Source organism: Sinocyclocheilus anshuiensis, unplaced genomic scaffold, assembly GCF_001515605.1.
Source record: "Sinocyclocheilus anshuiensis isolate Anshui unplaced genomic scaffold, SAMN03320099.WGS_v1.1 scaffold628, whole genome shotgun sequence".
Taxonomy (NCBI): Eukaryota; Metazoa; Chordata; class Actinopteri; order Cypriniformes; family Cyprinidae; genus Sinocyclocheilus; species Sinocyclocheilus anshuiensis.
The window spans coordinates 1,194,775-1,222,543 of NW_015555750.1; the positions used below are offsets into that span (position 1 = coordinate 1,194,775).

Here is a 27,769-nt window from a genome sequence, read left to right on the forward strand (position 1 = left end):
AGAATTATTACTGGTAATTTACCATGGGCGTTTTTCTTTCGCACATCAGTTACACAATCTTTTCAACCAATAGATTTAAACTATCGTTTTTAATATTTTAGTGTACAAATACTGTAGGTGAAACAAAAAAATTGTGTTGAGATTTGAATGCAGTCGGTGATTCGCGAATCGGCGTAACTTGTGCGCACACTTGACGCTCTCCAGAGCGACCCACACATTACAGTCAACATACTGCGCGTCTCTTCCTTCCATTGGCTTTGGGCTCGAGATGGATTTGACGTACCAGAGCAGCAGAGGCTAAAGCGGATAGCCAAACAAGAAGCGCAATATTTTTACTACACCTCAAAGCAATCATGCACAAAACGGAAACTGATCGCCGCGGGGGTGTCGATATCGAGGAGTAATATTTTCTCATTCATCCAGTATCAGTTGTCGATTAACTTATAGCGACTGACTATTAGGCGCTGTAAAGGGAAACAATAACAATCAAACGCCACTGAAGGAAGACAAACACATAAGAAAAGCGTCTGTTCTCCCCTTTTCATCCATGCATGTCTCAACATTAGAGGTTTAAAAACCATGTCCTGCTCTGGCAACCTCATTTGGGATGTACGAAAACGCACCATTGGATGCACAGATCCATATGCGGTCAGGACAAATTATTTAGGTAAGGATCTACGACCAATATCACACCGTTGCTCTTGAAAAAAAGCTGGGAGACTTGTTGACTAAGACTTTCTAGGTGACAGCTGTCATCTGAGCTTGTACACAGGACAGGGACACTGGTTAAAGATCATCTGACCTGTTACTCTGATGCTGATCTGTTTTCAGAACGACATGTTATCGGTGTTATTGGTTACATTTTAATGCAGAAAAAAACTCAAATGTCCAGCTGATTTGTCTGGGAGGAGCTCTGAATTAAATAGCATTGTGTTGATTTTTAGATTTAAGGGGAAGTACTACAGTTGAATTGGCTACAGTATTCTCCTTGCTTTTCTGCCTTGTGATTTTACCTATTTAAACTTTTAAAATATGCAAATGATGCATATCTTATTAAATATGCTCAGTTGGATATTATTTCAAATGGGAAATAGACCCCACATAAAATTTCACAAATGTTAATATTGTTTAATGCTATCAATCCTTCGCGAGTCCTTTGTTCAAAAGGTTATGTTCCAAAATATATAAGCAAACATGATGTGGCATATAAAAATGAACCACTTCTAATTTATAATGAACTGTAAATTGCCAAGAAAAAAGATTTTGAAAAACAACGCTCTGACAATTAATAACAATATAGTTTAAGTAGCAATATCTAAAAGTAGAAGGATCTACCTGTCATGAGATATTAATAGGTTTGTGTTTTTACATTTTACAGTATGTATACAAATTGGTGTATGCATTCATTGAATGTCTGCACAGATCTTAAGGGCAACAAAGTGAAAAAATATTTATGACAAAATTTACTTGATTTATGACACAAAACATGTTCTGTTGTTCTAGAATGATTGTCAGTGTTAAGTACAGATATGGTTTGCAGATATCTTTGATTTATTGCTGTGTAGAACCATGACTGCAGATGAAAATTAGCTACCTGGCTAAATCTGGCACATTTTGCGTAGATATTTGTGTATTATTAATGTGTATTGTCTCTAATTAAATAAATAATTAAATAAATAAAATATATATTTTAGCTCTTATTTATTTTTTGATAGAGATCCTCAGTATATTACCATATCGGAATTGTAAAATGTTTCCAAAAAAGTTAATAGTTCTCTCACACACACACACACACACACACACACACACAAAATAAATAAATAAATAAAATTCTGTCATTTACTGATTCTTACATTGTTCAAAACCTGTATTTCTTTTCTTCAGTATAGAGCACAAAATGAGTTATTTACTGGAATGTCCATGCTGTGCTTTTCTGTACAATGATAATGAACAGAGACAGAAGCTGCTAGGCTCTAAAAAACAGCATAAAAGTACCTGTGAGGGTTTGAAATAGAATAGTGATGTCCGAATTTTCACTTTATCTAGGAGAGGAGATGCATTTTCGCTCAGTATTACTATGTGCCTCCATAGTCTTAATATTATGCTTTATAAGAATAAATAGAAATTGTGCTCATGGCTTGACAGTGAAGAGAATCTGACATTATCTGATCTTTAAAAGTAATTTTCACGCAAATCACCAAATTATACCCTACTGGTGACTTTGTAGATCTGTTATGTAGCCCTCTGCAACATAACACTTGAGCTAAGAGACCCGAGAGAAGTGTCAGCCAGTCTTGGCAGATTTCAAAGCACGCTTATGTAATAGAATCCACCTAGTCTGACCTAAATATGTATTTTAGATAACACCAGTTTAGCTCATTTCTTCTCTGTAGCCTAAGAATTAAATGTGGAATTCTATGCGATTAATGGATTGTGCCAGTATCTTCAGTATTTGGTGTCTGTGAGCTGTTTTACCCTGGATCTCACATTCAGATAGTGATGAGAGCATATCGTTCAGAGTGTTCCGTATTTAGCTCGGCTCTCGTTCATGTTATACAGCCTGCCAATGCTAACGGTTAGAAACACATACGGTATCAGCCAAAAAAACAACACAGAGTATCTCTGTTTTATGCATTTGTGAATGGACAAATGTTAACAACTTCTAGTTCACAAATTCTAACCCAGTTAAAAATCCTGAGTTTTTGCATGAATTTCTGTTGGTAGACCATTCTCATCAATGCATAGAGCAGTATCATCTCAGGCTACTGCTGTTCTCCAGGCTCGCACCATTGAAAATGGTTGACCTAAGTTTGGCACTTGCTATTTGTAGCTCCTTATTACACAGGCTGAAAATACAGTCATGGAAAGATCTGTCTTTTACCAACCACACACAGATATCTGCTTGTCAGGAATAGAAACATAAATGCTATTAATGTTTCTTAATGCAAACAGCATTGAATGTGACTTGGTATTGTAATTGTAAAGCACCAATATTGTTGGGTTCTAAATCACAGTATTTGCATGTCAAATAAATCTGAGGTAATTTATAAGAGATTAGACAAGCAAAAAACAAAACAAGAACCAAATCAGGGTGGTTGACATTATTACAACAGTGAATGACAGGGTGTTTTCCATCTATGTACAGCGACTCAGCAAATGCAGGAGGTAATGTAATAGTGTTGTGGCAGTTCTCCAAAGCAATGAAGAAATCAGCAGCCATTAACAATCATTCCAGCCTTCTCAGCCACATAATATAGTTTTATGGTTTCTTCATTTACACCATAAATGAGCTTTCAAACTTCTATTTGTGCCTATTATTCATATAAACTTGTTTAAATATTGTATAGCTAAGCTCAGCTCAGCTCAGCTTTTTATTTGATCGAAAATACAATGAAAACATAAATATTGTGAAATTTGATCAGAATTTCAAATATGAATTTTAATTTAATATATTTTAAAATGTAATTTATTCAATGCAAAATGCAAAGCTGAATTTTCGGCATCCATTATTCCAGTCTTCAGTGTCACATGATCCTTCAGAAATCATTCTAATATCCTGATTTGGTGCTTATTGTTATTATTATCAATTTTGAAAACAGTTGCGCTGCTTAATATTTATGTAGAAGCTGTGATACCTTTTTTAAGGAATTTTACAATATTTGCAATCGTTTTTTTTTTGTAAGAATTAGAAGAAATTGAATTGAATATAATTTATTATGAATTATAATTTAATCTAAATTTTCTTGTTAAATAAAAAGTATTCATTTCTTTAAAAAAAACATCCTACTAGAAGATGGGGAGAAACCTGTTTGGAAACAGTCAGTTGTGCAGTTATATATTTGGTGATGCCAGTGGGACAGAGATGACAGTTTTAAAGAACTGAATTGAATATGGGACAGGTTAAATACTGTTCTTATTCTATGTAAATTAATAGACAATCCAAATGACCTTGGACGTGAAAACTGCCACAGTAAAATGTATAATTTTTTTTTCTCTATAGGCAGAAGAGAGTTTGTGCAACGACTGAAACTCGATGCTGTTCTCAAAGTGCACGATGGATGCGTAAGTCTTTCAAGTTTTTGTTTCACCTGTAAGAAGTCTCTAGTTGTGTCTGATGCTCTTGCCCCCCAGCAGTCTTTTTTTGTTGGCTAATTTTTTTCCTTGATAAATGTGCCTGTAGGAGAATGTGCCTGTCTGGGTTATATTGTCTCAGGGGAATCACCTGTGCTTCTATTTTGTGTGAGTGTTGTGTGTGCGTCTCTTTCTACCCACTTACCAGTGGCTCCTGTTCTTTATCTGTCAGTGATTTTAAACTCAAAGGCTGATAGGCGCCAGGCAGCCATCGGTGACGTTATTTTGTCAGTTCTTTACTGCTGGGACATCCGACAAACCCATATACTCTACTTTAATTTCAAGCTTTACAAATAAACACTCCAATATAACCGTTAACAGACTTTAACAGACTGGAACAGGTTTCAGTTTGTTTGTGTCAGTGAAAATGATTTGGTATTTTGCTATTGTCTGGTAATGTCCTTCATACTGAGTATGGTAGTAATAGTTAAGTAACCTTTGTGAGCATTTGTGACCTAAAGATGGGTAGAAACACAGCAGGAAAAAAATTGCAGCACTTTAATATGGTCTACCAAGGACTGATCACAATAAGCAGATACAACACATAGGCCTGTCGCAATAATCAATACACTCTAAAAAAATGCTGGGTTAAATTTAACCCAGCATTTTTAGAGTGTACTAAATATTCTTAAAAATTAAAAGTTTGTCGTCATTTGGAAGTGTGTAGGCCTTCTTGCATTATTATGCTGTTATGATTATATATTCAGTGGCATAAAATGACAATAATATCGCTTATCGCAATTATTTCTGGGGCAATATATCGCACAACAAAAAGTTGTTATCGTGACAGGCCTAACAACACATGACCTTTGTAAAGCCCCTGCTGGTAGATGCCATAATTACACCATCTGGCTGTATCTTTGAATGTATTATGTATTCTGATAAACTATCACTATCATTCAAAAAGTTTAGGGTCAGTAAGATTTTTTTAAAAGAAATTAATTAATACTTTTGTTCAGGAAAAAATGCACATTAAAGTGACATTAAAGATTTTTATAATGTTACATAATATATATATTTTTTCAAATAAATGCCAGAATTTTGAAATTTCTGTTTATCAAGATGTAGAAAAAAAAAATCACAGTTTCTAAGAATGTTTCTTGAGCAGCAAAACGGCATATTAGAAAAATCTGAGAAAAATCCTTTCTCTATTTTATTTATTTTAAAATTACATTTTAAATTCTAACAAAATTTCACAATATTACTGTTTTTACTTAATTCTTGCTCAAATAAATGCAGCTTTGGTAAATTGGTACACATAAAAGTTGTTCCAAACCTGAACGAGTTGTCTTTCTTCTGTTGAGCACAAAATACGATATTTTGAAGAATGTTGGTAACAAAACAATTGACGATAGCCATTGACTTCCATTTTTCTATACTATGAAAGTCAATGGCTACCATCAAACCATGTTTGGTTACCAGCATTCTTTAAAATATCTTCTTTTGTGCCCAACAGAATAGAAGCTCATGCAGGTTTGTACAAATGAAGGGTGGGTAAATGATGACAGAATTTTCATTTTTGAGTTATCTTTTTAAACAGACTTGTATATGAACATAAACAACTAAAAAATAAATGACACAATGTGTAATTGGGTTGCAAGTAAAAGGTTGCAGATGTAGCATCTAGATATTGTTAGCTAGTGTTCTAAATCTAGCTTTCACTTTGTAGGGGCTAAATGTTGATTTATATTCCCATAAATTAAAGAAAAATATGTGTTTGACCATAAACTGCCCTTACATACATATCTAATTCTATCCTTAAAAAAACATGCCTTTATTGCTTTATAAAAGCTATTCCTATTTATGGAAATTGCTAACAGATGCAGCTTATAAACAGTTTGTTTATTCTGTTTGATCAGATGGCCTACCTCTTTCACTCTTTTTGAACTCTGTCAGTTGATGTGAAAAATCAGGACAAATGCACAGAAAACCTGCTGTGCATTTTTAACTGCAAGAAGAGATAGGTGTCTTTTATCACCTGCCTTTGGGGTAACGTTTCAGGTTCCATTTTAGTCTCATTTAAAGCACACTCCCCGCGTTCACTAATGACACAGTTCAGGCTGCTTTCAACACTTGTTATTTTAACCTGCAATGCATCTTACTACATCTAACACAATCTTATTCCATCTCCCCACTACACAAAGCAGAGCCGTAGCGGAAGAGCAGAATGAGGAATAAATGCTTAATCTCTCCCAGTGATGTTATTTTAGAAAGGCAGAGGTCAGAGGAAATGGACCCTGTGTGATGAGGTTTGAGCTGCTCTAGAAAGAGGAGGGGAAGCGTGTATCAGCCTTGAGTTAATGAAATATTGATCGCTTGCTCTTAAAGGCACAGGCAGCACACACTACCTCAGTCCATTTCAGCTCTAAAACCTCAAAGCAGGATTTTATGTTATGGTTAAAATAATGATTATATCAGTAGTTAGGGCTGGGTAAAAAATATAGATTTCTCGATTTTAATCGATTCTCATTTTTACGAAACAATATCGATTCTTAAATCCGGAGATAAAAGAAAGACTAAAACGTACCGAAATTCGTATCCTGTATCATGTAATTGCTCAATTAGTGTTTCAACCGTGGAAAGATGTCAGTGTAACAGCTTGTAAACATTAAATCACGTAACGTCACATTTACCTCAGAAAAAACATATTTGGTGACCATAAACTCGTTAGTCAGGTAGAGAAATGTACTCTAGAGAGGAGCATTTTGCTAAATATATGCACCATATAATATATTAATTACAGTTTTTACTGCTATTCAATGTTTTAATAAATCCACCATGTTTTTATGACAGCCACCATTTAAATGTTTAAACGAATTGGAGTAGAAATATAATTATATAATTGTAACTTTATTATTATAAAAACTTAATTGAGTGTAATTTAAGTGTTTGTATATAAATCAGCTCATTTTAACCTTCAATATTATAGTAATGTAGTACCAACTGATTTTATGTATATTTTACAGTATTAGTTGAGAGGTTTTTTTTCCTTGAGAAAATTTGGCATGTAGCCTACTGTACCTGATACATATCCAGAATAATCGATATTGAATTGAATAGAATCGAATCGGGACATTTTTGTCAAAAACAAAGCCCTACCAGTGGTGCTCTGTTAATGATGTCAACAAATAGAAATTACTTCTGTGGAACACAAAATAATAGTTCTTCCAAATATCTCCTTTTGTGTTCCAAGAAAGAAATTTTATGGGTTTTTGTATTTATGATGACAGAGTGTTACATTCTGGTGAGCTATTTCTTTAAAGGAATTGATGGAGATATACTAAATTATGGCACAGTTTATTGAACAGAAGGAATTAGCATTTTGTTTTAGGGGTAATCAACACTGTTTTTTATATTAGCTGGTATTTATGTTTCTTTAAAGGTTAACACCATATCCTGGAATGAGACAGGAGAATACATCTTATCAGGTTCCGATGACACTAACTTGGTTATCACAAACCCTTACAACAGAAAGGTAAGATAACAGCACAATTGCTATAAATTAAACTGTATTTCACTTTAGTAATGTGTGCTAATGTTGGCATTGTCTTAAAATATTGGATTATTTTTAATCTCTGGCATGCATATTGTTATTGGTATATATTTGAATTTTTTAATTATCGGTATCGGTGGATATGATTTAGTCTAATTTACATACATGTATAGGTGACCTCTGCTGTCGTCTAATACTCATTTACAGTTAATCTTTAAGAACTAAGTCATAATTAAATAACTTAAATGTATCATTTCATGCTGTCACTTTTTAAAATATTGATTTGAAGTTTATAGTGCTTTATTTTGTTATTTTATTTAGATAAAATACCATTTAAAATAAATTCTATAGAATACAGAATTTTTCATATAATCCATTTATAGGTTATAGGCCATAACATGAAAATGATTGTCATCTGTATCCATCAATATCTGCCAGAAATTTATAGAAAAGAATCAAAAAATGTTGATGCATTGAATTTCGATCATTCTAAAATGTAAAAGCTTGATTAAACCAACCCTGTGCAAATCAGTGGCCTATTGTTGTTTTTTTTTGTTCAGTTAAGTTAAATTAATATGCTGTACTTTTGTCTTTAGGTCAAAATGAATATTCGTTCAGGACACCGGGCCAACATCTTCAGCGCAAAGTTCATGCCCCACACTAATGATCAACAGATTGTGTCCTGCTCAGGAGATGGCATCATTTTCTACACACACACAGAGAAGAGCCAAGAAATCAACAGGCAGTGCCAGTTCACCTGCCACTATGGCACTGCTTATGAGGTACGATGTTATGTGAAGAGTGCAGTGAGAAGGAAATAAAAGCCACAAAGAGGGATTGGTAATGTTTCTCAGTGTCATACCTGTCTTTGTTTGCAGTTGACATGTGGTGAGGTGGAGGTTGATGTCTTTCTGTTTCTGTCTACAGATAATGACGGTGCCAAATGACCCATATACCTTCTTGTCCTGTGGAGAAGATGGTACAGTGAGGTGGTTTGACTTGCGGATGAAGACGAGCTGCACAAAAGAGGACTGTAAAGATGTAAGAAGGTTTTGAATGTGTAGTAGATCCATACATCATCAAACACTGTATACCCAAAAGCTCAGCATGTTTCTTTTTGGTAGTGCTCTGGGGAGGAGCTGCTGTACTGATCTGAGATCAGGCTCCCCTCCCACACCCTTCAGTCTCACCATTACAGCTGGTGAATAACACTGATGCATTTTTGAGGAAGCAGCATCCGACCTTGATTTTTCAACCCACAGAGTATGTGCGGTGAGGACGCTGTTAGCCTGAGGGCACAGTTGCTTTCTGTTGCTATCAGAAGGCATTTTTGTGTGAGGCAGAGACAACAAGCACACTGCTTGTAAGTGCTGTTTGGATCTCTGCTTGGGTTCTGCCAGTGGCAGGGCTTCGGCTGTTGAATAGGTTTAAAATACACAATACATGTGAAGCAGGATTTTGAACCAATTCATAATAAATGAATAATAAAATAAATGTGATTTGGTTGGATATTTTGTTATCTAATGGCAAGGTTTTTAACCTTTATTATTTGTGAAGATACTGCAAGGGGTCCTTGAGAACCTAGAATTTTTTTTTTATACTTATAACGGTATATACAGGTGCATCTCAATAAATTAGAATGTCGTGGAAAAGTTATACCATTACTGATCTGATGCAGTAACATTTATATACCTTTTTTGAAAGAAAAATGAATACTCTCATTTATCAAGGATGCATTCAATTGATCGAAAGTCATAGTATAAATGGTTTATATGTATATATATGTTACGAAGATGTATGTTTCAAATAAATGCTGTTCTTTTGAACTTTCATCAAACAATCCTGAGAAAATATATCAGTTTCCACAAAATTATTGAGCAGCACAACTGTTTTCAACAGTGATAATAATAAATGTTTCTTGAGCACCAGAAATCATATTAGATTGATTTCTGAAGAATAGTATAACTCAGAAAACTGGAGTAATGGCTGATTAAAATTCAGCTTTGCCATCAAAGAAATAAATTACATTTCAATATTTATTAAAACAGAAAACAGTTGTTTTAAATTATTATATTTAAATAGTTTTTACTATATTTTAGATCAAACAAATGCAGCCTTGGCAAGCACAAGAGACTTCTTAAAAATGATTACCCTTTTGAACATTAGTGTACATTATTGATTATATTCCAAATGATACTCTTAATCAATCGTGTATCTAAAAAAACAGCACTGTTCTTTCTATTTGACTTTTGTGTTTGATTCAACAATGTTTATTTAAAGATTTCCTGATTCATAAGTTACTATTCACATGTTTATTCCTCTTTTGCTCTCCATGTCATTCCCCACTTTCTCTTTTTCTCTGCTGTCCCTTTTTCAGGACATTTTGATTAATTGCCGGAGAGCCGCTACCTCAATATCCATTTGCCCCCCGGTCCCCTACTATCTTGCTGTGGGCTGTTCAGATAGCTCAGTGAGGATCTATGACAGAAGAATGCTGGGAACAAGAGCTACGGGTGAGAAATGATTCATGTTCAGCATTTCAGCCTTTTGTTCTTCTGTGTATCAGGTTCATGGAGGATATATGTCAAATATATGTCACGTGATTTAATGATCTTTTATATTTAGCATTTGGAGTCAGATATGGATCTGTGTCCTTTCTGTTTCGATTACTGCAATGAGAGGTCTTAAACACTCAGAACTCTATGAAGCATTCTGTTCCTCCTTTAAACTAGAAAGAAGCCCAAATTTTTAAACGACTTTTTTTCATTTTTCCTAAAAAGTTTTTTCTGTTTCACTAGGTAACTACATGGGCAGAGGGACGACCGGCATGTGTGTACGTTTTGTCCCAGCCCACCTGTCCACCAAATCCTGCCGCGTCACCTCTCTGTGTTACAGTGAAGATGGACAAGAAGTGCTGGTCAGTTACTCCTCTGACTACATCTACCTGTTTGACCCCAGAGATGACCAGGCCAGGGAGCTCAAGGGCCCTTCTGAAGAGCGGCGAGAGGAGGTAAGCAGATATCAGGAGGATGTTCACTGGCCATTTTTACAGTAGAGCTTATAGTGTGTACCCGAGGTAATTTGTTGTCAGAGCAGAGGTTGCATTGACCGAAATTATTTTTTTAAAAACATTGAGCATTTGCTTTACATCATTTAGATAAAAATAGTTCAAAGGATTTACAGTGCCGTTACGCTACAGGCGTCCCGAGTTCGAATCCCGACTCGAGGACCTGTCTGATCTGTCCTATCATAATAAAGGCAAAAATGGCTATACTAAATCTTTAAAAAAAAAATACAGTATCTGGTTTATTGCATTTCCCTACTTCAGAAACATTCCATTAGTACAGGATGCTAATAGCGATTAGAAGTGAAGAAAAGTGGAGAAAATAAAGATTTAAGATTTAAAGCACCTTGTGAAAATATAGACAAAGAGAAAGATGTGAGTGAGGATTTGTGTTGAGAAACGAGAGAATTCAAGTGTAGGCCAGTAGAATAATTCATGGGAAATTCATTAAATCAGAGGACAAGATCACAAGAATACAGTGTCTCTTGTCATTTTCACATTGTGAGAGCAGAACAAAAAGGAAAAAATCTGCAACACAGCACTTGACAAGACTGCAACAGCTCTTGCCACAGAAATTCTTGTGATATCAGTGTCACGTTAAAAATACCAAGCATTTCAATATTTGTGACCCTGGACCACAAAACCAGTATTAAGTCGCTGGTGTATATTTGTAGCAATAGCCAAAAATACATTAATGCTAAGAGCTTAATTTGGACAACTTTAAAGGCGATTTTCTCAATATTTAGATTTTTTTTGCACCCTCAGATTCCAGATTTTCAAATAGTTGTATCTCAGCCAAAAATATTGTCCTATCCTAACAAATCATACATCAATGGAAAGCTTATTTATTCAGCTTTCAGATGATGTATAAATCTCAATTTCGAAAAATTGACCCTTATGACTGGTTTTGTGGTCCTGGGTCACATTTAAGCACAACATGGGTAACCTGAGGTTTGTTATAGATGCATTGACTTTGAATTTTGCAAATCAAATGTTTTCATGCTGAATTAAAGGAACAGTTCACCCAAAAATGACAATTTGCTGAAAATGTACTCTCCTTTAGGCCATTCAAAATGTAGATGAATTTGTTTCTTCACTGAATCAATAGAAGGAGAAATTTTGCATTACATCACTTGCTCACCAATGGATCGTCTGCAGTGAATGGGCGCCATCAGAATGTCCAAACAGCTGATAAAAACATCACAATAATCCACTAGTAAGTCAAACGACTCCAGTCCATCAGTATAGTCTTGTGAGGCAAAAAACTGTGGGTTTGTAATAAACAAATCCATCATTAATCCATTGCTTTAGTTTAAAATGCCAGTCCATAATCCATAATAATGCTTCTTCCAGTGAAAAAGTCCATTCCCTGTTGTCCCTGTTGTCTATTTGTTTAGAGCTGTTTTTTAAATTTTTTTATTTATTTAAACGTTAAGATGTTAATTGATGGACTAGAGTCGTGTGGATTGCTTGTGGATTATTGTGATTGTTTAATCAGCTGTTTGAACTCTCATTCTGACGGCACCCATTCACTGCAGAGGATCCATTAGTGAGTGAGTGATGTAATGCTAAATTTCTCCAAATCTGTTCTGATGAAGAAACAAACTCATCTCCATCTTGGATGGGCTGAGGGTGACTAAATTCTCAGCAAATTTTAAAATGTGAATCTTCATGGTAAACAAGCACTATTTTAAAGTGAACTGTACTAGTATGTGAAAGCATGAGACCCATGCATCCTCTGAGCTTGACTACAGACACCAGAGTGCTGCTTGTTCACTCTGAAGTATTCAGACTATGTATCATGTAATGAAATTGCAACCTTTTGTGGTTTATTAATCGCATAAGACCATATCCTATTTTCAAATTGAATTCCATCATTTCTGCAGCCCTAATGGAAATGGAGCCAGACATCTGAAAGTCAAGAGCGACTGGTCTGGGGGCAAGTGTGCGTTAGTCTGTTCATGCCTAAAGCAAAATCGAAATAAAGGACTTTTGAAGTTCCCTGCGCTCATGTCTCATGCACTCTGTATAATCCTCAGCAGTACTGTGCTTCAGTGGTGCAGTTTGAAATTAGTTTTGTAGAGGATGTCAGAGAGGATGGATCAAATGACATTGATGCTATGGTTTAGGATGTGGATCACTGCTTGCTGCACTGCTGAGAGATATTTCCATGTTAAGACTGATTCTGGCCAGGGAATAAAAATATGCAATAGTGAATTTTATATCTTAATACCATATTGATGATGTAACAAATGTATTCATTGAGTGAAATTGTACAGTAACACGGCATGATTACATGAACCTAAATACATTTTCCAAGTACAATTCATTTATTTTATGTGTAAAACCTTTTTAATGAGGAAATGTATGACTGACTGCAACTTTAAGGGAAAGAAAAAGCAAAGGAAGTTAGACAGGCTTTGTGATTGTTACTCGTGTACTAACCAGGCATGATGCAACACGTTTCCAGCAACAATTATCTGTCACAATGTGTCACATTTTTGATACCAGTGAAGACAATCACAGCCAATCCACCAGAAGCATAACACCCATGCAGATTCTTAAAAAAAATAAGTTTATTTCGCTTATGATCATTTATTTGGTCAAACATCAAAAATATGTCTATTTTTGTTTTGCATTTATACTTAAACAGTAGGCTCCTTAAACTAAACTGCCAGTCTACATCTTCCTTCTGTATTGGGACTATAGTGGTGAAATTTGCTGGGTCACCGCTTCAGTCCCTTCAGCTGTTATGCGGTGTGATCAGCTGTGTCCAGATCCCCCGCGATCAGATTCCTTTCCAAATAGAGGTGCAGACACATGCAGAGCTCCACAGCTGAGACAGAAATAGGCACCCAGTGCACAGTGACTGCCAGCGAGAGTGAAGGAGCTCCTGTTGACTTCAATAAATCTTTGTTACAACACCAAGGTTTTACTCCACTCTTTTGCAATCAGTGAATGTGGAGCTAGAGCAATGTGAAATTGTTGAGGACTTAGTATGGTTTACTTGTATGTATGACATTCAAACTCATTGTAGGCAGCAGAGATATTAGAGAGGGGCTCTCTTAGGACCTCTATAGTATAGCCTATTCATTAGAATGTGGCCCATCCATTTGTTCTTTTGGAACAAAAAAATGTTCCAAAGGCCCTGCTGAGGAGATATTGTGAAGTAATGTACTACAACTACTGGTTAAATCGATCAAGGATTCAAATCTACATTTTAAATATAACATTTTTTTTTTAAAGAGCCAATCTGGGTACTGCAGGTTTTACTTAAAATAAATGGCGCTTTGATTTAAACCACAAGCACCTTAACAGGCATGTGTCCTTTCCAGCCTCTTAACCAAGTAAAAAAAGAATAGCTCATTTTATCCCTCCATGTGAAGTGGAGAGAAGCTGCAGTGCTCATTATTAGATTATTTTTAGAATGAACGCATTGGTCTCTGATGTGCTTTGTTTGGTCTAATGTGGCTGTGTTAGAGCCGGTGCTTGTCTTGTTAATGCACCCTAGCACCCAAAATAGAGTGTCCTGACTGACTGAGATGGTAAAAGTGTGAGAGCGAGGCACGTGGCAAAGTGGCCTCAATAGTTTATCCCATCAACAACCCAAGGTCTTTCACTTTTTTTCAGACCAATGACCCCTCGTTGGATACGGAAACCACTTGATACATATTGTGTCAAATTGAGTTTTGCTTTTTAAAGGGATAGTTCAGCCCAAAATAAAAACTAAACGCATTATTTACTTTCCTTCTTCAGTGGAACACAAGAACATATTTTGAAAAATGTACACACAAGGAAAATCAATGGGGTGCAATGTTGTTTGGACTTCACTGACTTTAAAAATACATTCATTACATTACATTACTTTATGAAGCTAAAGCCATTTTAACTTGGGCGGCACAAAGAGATAGATACATTTACTTGAACTTTAACTTCTTATTGTAAGCTTTTGTTGAAGTGAACTTAATTTTTGTCTAATGCTTATTTTAATTGTTCAAAAATTACTTTTTATCAAACAATGTAAGAATTGGTGAACCCTCTGTAACACGCCTCTGGTTTCAATCCATGATGGCAATTCTGTTTCACTTTGCATTGTACCATTATGAGATCTGCCCTGATTAAAATGTTTGTTGGTCATACTTCCTGCAAACGTGCCGGGCAAGATGATTCTAAAGTGATGTCAAGTCTCGGGGTAGAGAGTGTTACTTTTAGGGCGTGTGAGAGGCTTTGACTGTGACTGACAGCTTGTTGATGTGTCTTCCCACAGCTGAGGCAGCCCCCGGTCAAGCGCTTGCGTCTGAGAGGCGACTGGTCGGACACAGGACCGCGCGCTCGGCCTGAGAGCGAGAGGGAGCGTGACGGTAAGATGAGAACACGCAGGTCCAAATGCTGGTGTCACAAATACTGAACACATAGCAGCACGGATAGTACATATACACAGGCGAATAAACACTGAGGGCTCTGTTTACAAACGCACTTATTTGGTGACTTCAGATTAATGCACCAGGAATAGATCCACAGATATGTGTGTTCTTGTACTTGTCAGAAATCACAAATCATTGATCGATTTTGTTTTTTACATTTATTACATTTTTGTATTTTTTGGGACTAACAGATGTTGTATAAAGCAGCTTATTTTATATGATAATCAGCACTTCCTAGTCTAGCTAAACTCCATTACTAATAAATTCTGTAAGACCTGAAAAGTGTAACCCATCCCACACTGTTTATTATTCCTATTAGCAGCATTTCATAGTTAATCCAAAATTTTTGTTTTATTTTATTTTATTTATTAGCACTTTCTACTTAGCCACACCCCGTCAAAAAGGTCTGTTTTACTTTAAAACTGTATTAAAATGTTAAAGTATCAAGACATTGTCTACCATAGTTGTTTACCACAACTCATTTGCACATCCACTTCAGCTCCAGCTGTCTCCTCCATGAACAGAGCTGTTGTCCGCACTGGCATTCTCCTCCATGTTTTTAACGATCTGAGGCCTGAGGTCTCTAGTGTCTCTCAATACATCTTTAATCTCCCTCAGTACCTCTGACTTTGAATATCAACAGCTTAGTTTGTCTAAGGGGAGATTGTTAGTTTTTCACAGGGATTTAGTCCAAAGACTGCTTTACTTCACTACTTCCTGGCATATTGCAGCTTGCTCTTGATGTAAACCGCAGGCTTCCAGTGCATCTGCTTTCTGTGAGTGGAATGATTTAGGTTCTGATTTGGTTTGATATTGATCATGAAGAAGTTTGTTGTCTTTGCAGGAGAACAGAGTCCAAATGTATCGCTCATGCAGAGGATGTCGGACATGTTGTCACGCTGGTTTGAAGAGGCCAGTGAGGCCCAGAGCAGCAGAGCACGCCCTCAAACTCGACCCAGAGGTAAAACAGCCTTGGTCCACACTGAATGTACTGAATATACACACTATGAATATACTGATATATTCTTTTATATATCTTTTCAAAGTTCTTTTTTGTTCTTTGATTTGGGATAGAAAGAATTTCCATATATGTAAGCAGTATACTATGGAAGACCATTTGCACCACTGAAAAAAAAAAAGAAAAAAAAAGTTAATTGCGACTTTATCTTACAATTCTGACTTTTTTTCTTGCAATTGCGAGTTTACATCTCGCAATTCTGACTTTTTTTTATCAGAATTGTGAGATATAAATTTGCAGTTGAGAGTTATAAAGTGAGAATTGCGAGATATAAACTTGCAATTCTGACTTTTTTCTCAGAATTGCGTGATATGAATTTGCAGTTGCAAGTTATAAAGTCAGTATCGTAATTGCGAGAAAAAACTCAGAATTGTAAGATTTACTCGCAATTCTGACTTCCTTTCTCAGAATTTATATTTATATTTCTTTTTCAGAGTTTATATCTCGCAATTCTGAGAAAAAAAGTCAGAATTGTGAACATCAGTCTTTTTATATCTTGCAATTCTTGACTTTGTAACTCGCAATTGTGAATTTATTATCTCACAATTCTGAGTCAGAATTGTGAGTTTGTATTAGGACAGTTCTGAGAAAAAACGTCAGAATTGCGAGATGTAAACTTGCAGTTGCAAGGAAAAAAGTCAGAATTGTGAGATAAAAACTGGCAATTACCATTTTTTTAAATTTTATTCAGTGGCAGAAACGGGCTTCCATAGTATGCTGTTTGCAAACATACCGACAAACATAACATACAATACCGATCTCTCAATAACTAAATAGCATCTGGTCATAGTGATATGGATATGTTTGCACAAGCTCTGTAATTCGGCATTCCAGTCAAGTCACGTAAAGTCACGTTTATTTATGTAACTTATTATAGATTGCTTTAAAGCAAGCAGTTTTACTGCATTAAATATGAAAAACTGTGCCAGTGTTGCTTTCAGTTAGAATTACAACTTCAACACTTTACAATAAAGCAGCTCTCCATTCAGTCTGTCAAAGAAGGCAGAACCCCAGAGCACACCTACGTATTGTTATAATATAAAACATTTTCATGAACCAATGGTAGTTTGAAGGTTAACGAACTTTTCTGGAAACTTTGCTTTGGCAAGCTGTTTCGAAATCCAAACAAACTTTCTTTGGACCTGATTTTGTTTTGCAATGACATCACACCAGATCATTCTTCTATTTAGCTTGAAGTATACAGGGGCCTTAAAAGCTCTTCCATGTGACTTACATTGGCACTGCACAATGCATTGAACTCTATGGAGGCAATTTCAACTTTGATCCTCTTTGTCAATAAACATCAACCACTGGATGGTGCATTGAAGCATGTATCACATGAAAGAGTGTAAATCATGGAATTAAATATCTTCTATTAAAAAAAAAAAAACTCCATGAATTTACTCTTAAATGTTAAGCTCAAGGTTTGATGATTTGTCTCCAGGTACGGCCGCTCAACCAGAGGGAACATCTGCAACCTCAGAAACACACACTCAGGCACAGGAGCCCACTGAGGTCTCAACTGAAGGTGCGATGGAGGTGGAGACACCCTCCTCTGATCCTCCACCTACACCTGCTGCTCCTCCTGCACCTACAGAGCCTCTCCCCAAGTCTATCTCCTCCTCAGGCTCCTCGTCTACTGTGACAGCTCCTGCCCCCTCCAGCTCGTCCTCCATGGAGAGCGCTGCTTCCTCCTCTGTCCTCTCATCTCCAGACACAGAGCAGAAGAGCCAGGATGAAGTTACGCCCACTCCCTCGGCCACACCCACTCCTTCAGCCACACCCACCCCATCTAGAGAGGCAGCTTTATCTGGTAAGTCTGTCACAATTGGCAAAACACTGAAGAGTGCATTCATCTTTAATATGAGACAATGGCCATGTTTACATGCACATAATGTTCCATTTAAAGTCCATATATTATATTTAATCTATTTTAAAAATAGATATTTACATGCTTTACAGCTATTATAAAAAGGGGTTTTGTCCACATGTACTACTGTTCAAAAGTTTGAGGTCAGTAAGATTTTGTTTAAAAGAAATGAATACTTTTATTCAGCAAGGATAATTTTTAAATTGATGACAGTGACAATAAAAACATTTGCGTTGTTACAAAAAATAAAGTACTGAATAAAGTATCATGGTTTCCACAAAAATATTAAGCAGCATGGCTGCTTTCAACATTAATAAAAATAAATGTTTCTTGAGTGTTAAATCAGCATATCAGAATGATTTCTGAAGGATCATGTGACACTGAAGACTGGAGTAATGACTGCTGAAAATTCTTCAACAATTATAAGACAATAATAATAAGAAATGTTTCCTGATCACCAAATCAGCATATTAGAATGATTTCTGAAGGAGCATGTGACACTGAAGACGGAAGTAATGGCTGCTTCAGTTTTGCCATCATAGGAATAAATTACATTTTAAAATATATTTAAATATAACACAATTATTTAATTTTAAGTATTATTTTAGTAGTGGCTTAATTCAGATCATGTGATCATATTCCAATAGTAATCAGAATTGTCTTGTGCATGTAAATGCAGTCATTGTATCTCTGCTCCATAAAGACGATGTGCTTATAATAAACTTTCAAATTCCATTTTTTATAATTGGTCCATTTATCATGTCTGCTTGTTTTACATCTCCCAACCATCCAACTCTATGTATTTTCTTTTTTTAAGACCTATGTGTTGACTGATTTGTTGTCTTTAGGTGGGGTTTATTTTTTGAACATTGTGTGCTGTTAGGGCCTGCATCAACAATCACATAAACAGAAGCAGGATGTTACATGTAGTGTCTTTTGTCTTCTTTTTTATTGAATGATAAATCCCTCCTTTTTGCTCATCATGCCATTGCAGGCATTTTTATGTGTGCGTTTCTGTTCCTGCCCTTAGAACATGTGTGGACGTGTGAGTGTAATGCACGCTTTTTTTATGACGGGTGATGAAACCCTACAGTCTTGTCTGACATCACTCAGCCTACAGCTTCAATCTTTAATTTGCTCTTTTATCCAGCATTCCTCCTTATCTATGATTTGCCTCTCTTCTTTTCCCCCATCCCATCAATTTTCCCATCCTGCTCTTCTCTCTCCCTCTGACCCCACACTGTCAGAATATGGTCCTCGCAGGCTGCCGGTAAGTTTAGTGTGTAGACGTTTGCAGAGGCTGCTTCTCTTGTCTGACCCCCCAGGACAGGGCAGACGCTCAGTCCCTTCTGTACCCGTGACCTCCAGCACAGAGAGCTCAGCCCAACAGGCTGCTGCTGCTGCTGACGCAGGCCCCCCTGCAGGTTACCATCTCTTCCCAGCCTGCATCCCCGCTCTCCTTTAACCTCCTGACCCCTCTGGCTGCCTGTTTCATGGCTGTCCTGGTTTGCTGCTGCACCTCTGGCTATGGAGTGTGTTCCTCTTCCCCTCTTCCACACAGACGCACACACATCTAACCGCTGGTCATTCATGCTCACATTCACCAACAGCAGAGCTCTGCTCCAAAACCTAGTGAGCTGCCCACCTAGGTGACATTTTTAGACATCACAGATACACACCTGACTCAAAAGCTGCCCAAAGTCATGCCATGTATTGTACTTTGCCTTGGCCAAAATATTAGACAGTATTACACGTATATTATTATGAAATATTATCGCTATTTAACATATGTAATTTATTCCTGTACTGAATTTTCAGCAGCCATTACTCTAGTCTTCAGTGTCACATGATACTTTAGAAATCATTCTAATATGCAGATTTTGGTAAAGAAACATTATTATTATCAGCGTTGAAAACAGTTGTGCTGCTTAATATTTTTGGTGGAAAATGTGATACATTTATTCAAAAGGACAGCATTTATTTGAAGTAGAATTTTGGTAACACTGCAAAAAATGTTACTGTCACTTTTTATCAATTTAATGTGTCCTTAGTAAATAAAGGTTTTAAGGGGAAAAAAAATCTTACTTTCGAACCCTTCTGAATCATACACCGACTATTTGGATAAATTGACTTTATCGACAAGCGTCCACATCAAATGCACCTTGATTTAGGACAGGGCTTTAGAAGGTAGCTGCCTGTGTAGTCAGTAGTAAGTGAGGCAGCTTACTAGATCTTGGAACAGAGCTCAGATGTCAAACATATGCATATACTGCCATCTGTTGATTGATTCACCTGAAATGCAATCGCATAATTACATATAAAGTTGGTTTGTACTGTTTGATGTTGGCAGTTTTTTAGTCTCCAATTTAAACCTTGAATATTGATCCACGTTTATCTTGTTCTTTTCATACCTTCTCTTGTTGCACTTCCCTTTGCAATATTCCGCAAAATACTTCTTAATGCTATCAGCGAGTGTGATCTGTTCACTTATTTTAGACATCTATGAAATGGTTAGAGGAAAACTAAACGGATTTGTTGTCTATGAAGCAGGCACTTCAGTAAAAGTTCATTTTATTCCATAGCCCAAGTGTACGCAGTGTATTTTCTGTGCTTAAAGCATTGCATTATTAGTTCAGCAACATCCTGCCATCACATCTTGCTGGTTATTCGCAAACTCTTTCCAGAAATGAATGACTTCTGGTTGCTTTGTCGCTTCAAGGCACTGTCAGGTGTAGGTCTGGCATCTGAATAAACTTTTCTACCACCATCAGTTTGAACTCCTGAACTACAGATTGCTGTATGACTTGTTTATTCTGCCTTATAGTGAATACTTATAGTGAATACTCACCTCCTGGATGTCATTTCACGTTTTTTAAGGAACAGCTTACTCAATCTGTAACCCTTGGCTTTGTGTTTTTAACTCAGAATTAAGCCTCCTAGACTCGTCTTTACAGAGTTTGTGGCTTTTCAGTTTGTTGTGGGAAGGTTTCGTTTTTTTCCCCCTGCCTGTGCTGCAGTGTGTTTCCTGAGGATTTAGTTCTGCACTTAAATGTTTGTGCTGGCTCTGTTGTTGTTTCAGTTGTTCAGTACGTCTTATTTTTGTTTCAGATTCTCCCTCATCTGTGGTAAACAAACAGCTTGGATCCATGACTCTGGATGAGGAGCAGGGTGCGTCCTTTCCTCTTTTTTTTCTTCTCCTTTTGCTCATTTTCGTTCAGTCCTTTGCGTCTGAGCTCTGTACATTTCTGACTGAAGCGGCTCTTGTCCTCAGTCATCTTAAGAAGACTCTGCAGATGTGCCTCTGGGTAAACAGAGAAACTTCAGAAAGATACAGAGGCTTTCTGTCAATCATTTTCAGTCAATGGACATACTTTTTCTCCCCTCCTGTGGGGCCGAGTTCATATCAAGCTCATCTTTCAAATAATGTCCTGAACTAAGGGACATTTTTCCCCTTACTCTCTACTTAATGAGTTCACCCTCTATGAGACTGATGTGGGCTTGCAACATCGATATTTAGCTTAAAGGGGTCATATCACATTTTTTATTGACCTTTTAACGTATGCATTTATTATGTTATGTGCTCACCAAGGCCAAAACAGTAAAATAAAAACAGTAATATTGTGAAATATTATTACAACTCAAATAACTTTTCTGTTTTAATATACTCTAAAATGTAATTTTATTTTTATATGTAATTTTCATTTATTTTTGTGGTGACAGCTGAATTTTCAGCAGTCATTACTCCAGTCTCTTACTCCAGTGTCACATGATCCTTTAGAAATCATTCTAATACGCTGATTTGAAACACAGACTTTAAGTTTTTGCATTTGTTGTTGTTGTTTTGTTTTTTTAATTATAAATGAAATTGTTTATAACAAAATGTTTTATGGTCCTTGATTAACATTTATAAAAAGAGTATGATATGACTCCTTTAAAATGACTTTGCTATTCTGCTTTGGAATATGGAATGTTTCCTGAAAACCAAAGAAACACCCATTTTGGAGATATTTCTTTACGGCAGTCATCTTTTCTCCATGTCCATACTGGTGCCTGTACTTTTTCCCCTTCAGAACAAGAAACCTTAAATCCTCTTATTACTTTCACTTGCATTGTGCTAATTCTCTTTGCTTTGGGTTAACTGCTTGCAATGGTTGAACTTTAACAAAACTATAATCAAATTTTTTATACATATTCTTTTTTCTCCTTTTTTGTCTACACTAGGCACTGTTTGCCACAATATATATAACAGTGAAACTGCTTGATTCTCAGTAGCACAGAAAAATGAATATGCTGTTATGCTCCTTTATTTAAAATATTAACTGTTATTGTAAACATTAAATATATATATATATATATATATATATATATATTTCTCAGTGAAATCTGAGCATCTGAAGCTGCCACCTGTGCCATTCTGAAACAAAGTATTTCTCAGTACTACCAATACTGCAATACTGGTGCATGATAATTACATTCTAATATTTCAGAAAAGCTGCTTCTATGATTAACTGCAGTTGTGACAAATATAATGTTCCTAAGGAAAACACTCTTACTAAAAGCTCAGTTTTACATCCCTTCCTTCCAGGAGGTGCAGAAGCCAGGAGTCTGGAGAAGCCAGGAGAAGGTGCAGGAGTCAGTGAAGCTTCCCCAGACACTACAGAAACTGTGCCATCCACATCAGCGCCTTCACTTGGCACCAGCCCCGGCAACAGCCGCGGGAGCAGCAGCACTCCTCCAGGACCTGGGCGGACTGGCACAGCAGAACCCATCCTTAGTCTGCACTACAGCACTGAAGGCACCACCACTAGCACCATCAAACTGGACTTCACAGATGAGTGGTGAGTGACCAGAGAATCAGCCTTGACCTCAGCACACAAATCACTCCCACAAGCCTCTAAAGCGTTGGTCTCAAACTCAATTCCCGGAGGCCCTGAGCACTAGGCACTACAACTAGTGTGATCCGATTCACAAGCAAATGACCCTAAAGAACTGGTTCTTTTAATGAATCACTCATAAAGGCTCACAAATTCACAGTATATTATTTTGAATCCATTAATAAAAACTAAAATGAAATTATTTTTAGTTGTGTTTAACCCAAAATGAAGTTTTGTGTACGTAAGTTTCTGCATTTGAAGTATACATTTTTCATGTTTTCTCTGAGAAATAAACAGTGTTGTTGTTGACAAAAAACTATAATTAAAAGCCATTTTCATTAATTGAAAGAAAGCTGAAATAAAACTAATATTAGTTGAAATACATTTTAAATACATTTTTTTATTTGCTTAAGAATTTTATTTTATTTGGAATGTTGTCTTGGCAATTAAATAAAATAAGTTGAAGTTGAAGTATTAAAATTTTTTAAACTGAAGAATAAATGGTAAATGGAAATATTGTTAATGTTAACTAAAAGGAAAAAAAGCAAAATTAATTTGCATTTATTGAAATAAAGCTGAAACAAAATAAAAATAAATAAATAAATGAAAATAATATATATTGCCTTTGCAACTAATACTAAAATCACCAAAATTAAAGTCAAAAGAAAGCTAAAAAGAAATATCAAAACATAAATGAATAAAAATGACAAAAGCACATTACAAAATGACTAAAACTAAAACTGAAAATATAAACATTATAATATATTATATTATTATAATATAGTAATAACATAATTATAATTATAATATTATAATTCAAAATATTAATAAATACTATAATAGTATATAAATAATACTTAAATAACACTGACTGAAATAAAATACGTAAAGTCAAAAGAAAGCTAAAAAGAAATATCAAAACATAAATGAATAAAAATGACAAAAGCACATTACAAAATGACTAAAACTAAAACTGAAAATATAAACATTATAATATATTATATTATTATAATATAGTAATAACATAATTATAATTATAATATTATAATTCAAAATATTAATAAATACTATAATAGTATATAAATAATACTTGGACATGTCAGACATCAAGTTTGTGGATATAAAAACAAGACCCATTCCTGTGAATTGCAAACGATTGTCTGAAATTCTCTTTGGATTCCTTCTTTATTTAATTGTGAGTATATTATTTTTAAGAATGCATTTTTTTGTAAGAACAAATCACTAACCCTTTTTTTTTTTGACTATGCACAGGAGCAGTTCAATGTCCAGTGCCAAAGGCAGCAGTGGCGGACATAAGCCTGGGGAGGTGGGTGAGAGCCAGACCAGAGAGGAGGAGCCCACAGGTCAAACCTCGGAGCAAAGTGAGTCGACAACCACATGCCCATTGCTACAGAATTTGCGTTGTGTAGCTTATTTTTGGAGGTTCTGAACTTTTCTCTCATAAACAGGTTCGAGCTCATCCTCAGAGAGTCAACCCACACCCAATGGGGGCAAAATTGCAGACGGTGGCACGGAAAAGGCCTCCATCAGCTCTCAAAACAGCACGCCACCGGCGGCACCACCAGAGGGGCTGCCAACCGAAGACACGGCTCGTCCCAGAGCTCCATCAGAGGAGCTCCAGGCTGCTGGTTCGGCGGAGCTGACCGAGCAGTGCAGGAGGAGCGAGACCGCTGGAACGGGCGGCCAGGGTTCGACTCAACCATCCCGCAATCAGGACTCAGATGACAGTGACGACGACCCCATCCTTATCCCTTCAGCCAGGTACAGAGGAGGGCAGGGACAGAGGTATGGACTCTCGTTATGTCAAGATGTTTAATGATGCAAATCGTCACAATGTGTGGGCAAATGAAATGACAGGCGGGAAGTCCCATAAAACATGACAACATGAGTTTATGCTAAACAGTGTTTATCTTTTGGACAGTCATAAGTAAAATGCTACTCTTCTCATTAGATTTAATTACAGAGGATCAGCTGTAGGTGATAGGATGATAAGGTACTGTAATGTTTCTGAGGTAGCCACTTATATAATCTAATTGCAAGGGGTGCAGATTTGATTAACTTTTCATTAACCTGGTATTCATTTTGTGTGGCTGTGTAAAATATGCTATCAATTATATATTGTGTGTGATTTAGTAGTTCATGTTAACTTTATTTCTGCCTGAGAGTGTGCAAAATGTTTGCATAATGACCGTTTGGTTAGTTACTAACCAAGTAAACTAATTTCATGCATGAATTTACAAGTTACCTTAGGTATAATTGTTTGGAGTTCAAAAATTTATTCAGATTTCACAAAAAAAAAAAAAAAGTTGAAAATAGTTGTGCTGCTTGGTATTTTTGTGGAACCCATGATGCATTTTTTCAGTATTCTTTGAATAGAGAGTTTAAAATAACAGCATTTATTTGAAATAAAAATATTTTATAACATTATAAATGTCTTTAATGTCTGTTTTGATCAATTTAATGCATCCTTACTGAACAAAAAGTATTAATTTCTTTAAAAACAATTCTTACAGATAATGTAAAAAAAACTGAGCTTCCACGGTTCTCTATAGACATCAGTGATTCATCAGATTCACTCAATAAAAAATTTGTTCTCTTAAAGCGACTGTTACCAAATACAGCTATAAGTCACAATGTAATTCCATGAATTATCAGCTATTAAATGAAATATCAAAAACACATCATTGTATGAATTTAACAGGCACATAAAAGTTAATGCTGTTACTGTTATGTCATGATAGGTGAAGCCCCATCTACATTGTCTGCAAAAAAATATATTCAGATCAAATATTATCTCACACAATGTTGTAAGACTTTGTAAAACTATTTAAGCTTGTGAAAATTTGACCATCCTGGACTAATATTATGTTGAGCTGTAATGTGTTTTAAAGTTGTAGTGCATAAATGATTTTTCATGAGCATTGCTCTGCATGCTCTGTTTTTCACAGACGCTCCGCCGCGGCTCGGATCCAGGAGCTGTTCCGCAGGAGAAAAGAGCGGAGAGAGATGGAAGAGAGTGAGACTCAGAATATCAGCAGACCCTCTGTCAAGATGATGTACAAGGGCCACCGCAACTCCAGGACCATGGTACGCTGTCTGTTTATTGTCTCATGCATATTGTACACAAAAAGCAGCTTTCTGTCACTTCTTATTAGTTCTAATATAACATATAAACAATTATGTAATAAAACATTACCAGATGTTTCACTTTAATGACCTGACTGTGCATGTAGATTAAAGAGTCGTGTTTCTGGGGGAATAACTTTGTGATGAGCGGCTCGGATTGTGGCCATATCTTCATCTGGGACAGACACACAGGAGAGCACCTGATGCTGCTGGAGGCCGACAACCATGTGGTCAACTGCCTACAGCCTCACCCTTATGACCCCAGTGAGCAAAAAGATACCTGAAAACAATAGATAGAGACCCATGAAAGATTTTGGTTTAGATGATTTGGATCACTTAATTTGGTCTGACGTTGTGTTCTTTTTTTTTAACAGTTCTTGCTTCATCTGGAATTGACTATGACATCAAGCTGTGGTCGCCTTTAGAACAGTCACCGTCATTTAACAGAGTCCTTGCTGAAGAGGTATGGACAATGTTTTCTGCTTAATTCTGTGAAGAATGTCCTGTTTTGATTCTTCAGACTTTAAAATGGGTATTTTTAATGCATACAGTAACACGTTGTTTTGAGATGTAATTAAATCCCCACTAGATGGCACTAGAGCTCCAAGTACTGTGGTTTTAGGAACTGTCTGCTTTTATAGAGGAAAATACATAAAATAGAGGCATTTTGAGGCAGCTGTATTGGTATATCTATGCCGTTGCGACAGGAGTAAAGTGTTGGCAAACTTGTGGATTTAATTTCCTGAGTTGTGTGTGTGCTGTAGGTGATTGCTCGTAATGAGTTAATGCTGGAAGAGACGAGGAACACCATCACCGTCCCTGCTTCCTTCATGCTCCGAATGCTGGCATCATTAAATCACATCAGAACAGGTGAACTTCCTCATGTCCCTTTTTTAACTCACTGACTGTATACATACAGTAAGATCCAAGAGTCCAAATTGAAAAGAAATTTTGTCTAATTATCTTTTAAGTTATATCATATTTATCAATGATATTTACACTTCTTTTTTTTAACTGACCAGCATTTGTCACTGGATACTTACTCTAGCATTTGGTTTTACTACCTTGAACAGGTGTCTAAATGATCCCTTCTTTTATCCTCAGACCGTGTGGAGGGTGATCGTTCGGAAGGCTCTGGACAAGAGAACGAGGATGAACAACAGTAGCCCTTCTGCTACAAATTAATGTTTTTTTTGCTACAGTGCACTTGAGCATTTGAGATTTGTACAAGTTACAAAATAGAGTATTTCCTTGTTAGTTCAGTTTTTGCCATTATTTTTGTAATGAGACTTTTCGTACTAATTACTCTATACGAGAGTAAACTGCATCTGGGGAGTTCATGCAAACAAGATGATACGTAAGAAATTGAAAGATGTGACTAAACGGCTGGCGCTTGAGAGTATTTAAGTGCAATATTAAGTTGTTAAACAGTTGAGCTTGGAACGGTTTAAGTGTGAAACTTTATTGTAGCCTCAAATGAAGAATTCTGATGTTTGTATACCAGGAATTATGCATGTCAAACATGAGTTTGCAGAAAACATGTTCTCTTAGTCTTTACCAGTGTTGGCTCTTTTTTTGTCATTACTAAATATTGCATTGCACAGGGATCTTCTGCCTAACCCCAATTACAGGTACTACTTGCAATATTTCATTATCCAAACCAGCCATTATACATTGTTATACTGCAGAATGTTTGTAAAAGTTTATTAAAATGAGAACCGTTTTTGACTTCGTCTATACATAAAACC

General features: G+C 36.1%; 1 protein-coding gene across 6 annotated transcripts; it reads left to right on the plus strand.

Moving 5' to 3' along the window:
- Positions 1 to 172: 172 nt before the first annotated feature.
- Positions 173 to 27,744, plus strand: LOC107673675 (DDB1- and CUL4-associated factor 6-like). Of its 6 annotated transcripts, none has more exons than XM_016467379.1 (21): positions 173 to 667; positions 4,001 to 4,062; positions 7,514 to 7,606; positions 8,221 to 8,406; positions 8,552 to 8,665; positions 10,002 to 10,137; positions 10,423 to 10,634; positions 14,956 to 15,049; positions 15,957 to 16,073; positions 17,575 to 17,943; positions 19,248 to 19,424; positions 21,109 to 21,168; positions 22,586 to 22,838; positions 24,147 to 24,256; positions 24,344 to 24,680; positions 24,847 to 24,888; positions 25,844 to 25,982; positions 26,129 to 26,285; positions 26,396 to 26,484; positions 26,786 to 26,891; positions 27,126 to 27,744. In XM_016467379.1, exons 1-21 carry the CDS (start codon positions 580 to 582, stop codon positions 27,185 to 27,187), a joined length of 3,003 nt encoding a protein of 1,000 aa, XP_016322865.1. In that variant the 5' UTR covers positions 173 to 579; the 3' UTR covers positions 27,188 to 27,744. The 6 variants fall into 6 exon arrangements, with proteins under 6 accessions (XP_016322865.1, XP_016322866.1, XP_016322867.1 ...); XM_016467380.1 differs by having other exon boundaries at positions 24,344 to 24,656; XM_016467381.1 differs by lacking the exon at positions 24,847 to 24,888.
- The last annotated feature ends 25 nt before the right edge of the window (positions 27,745 to 27,769 follow it).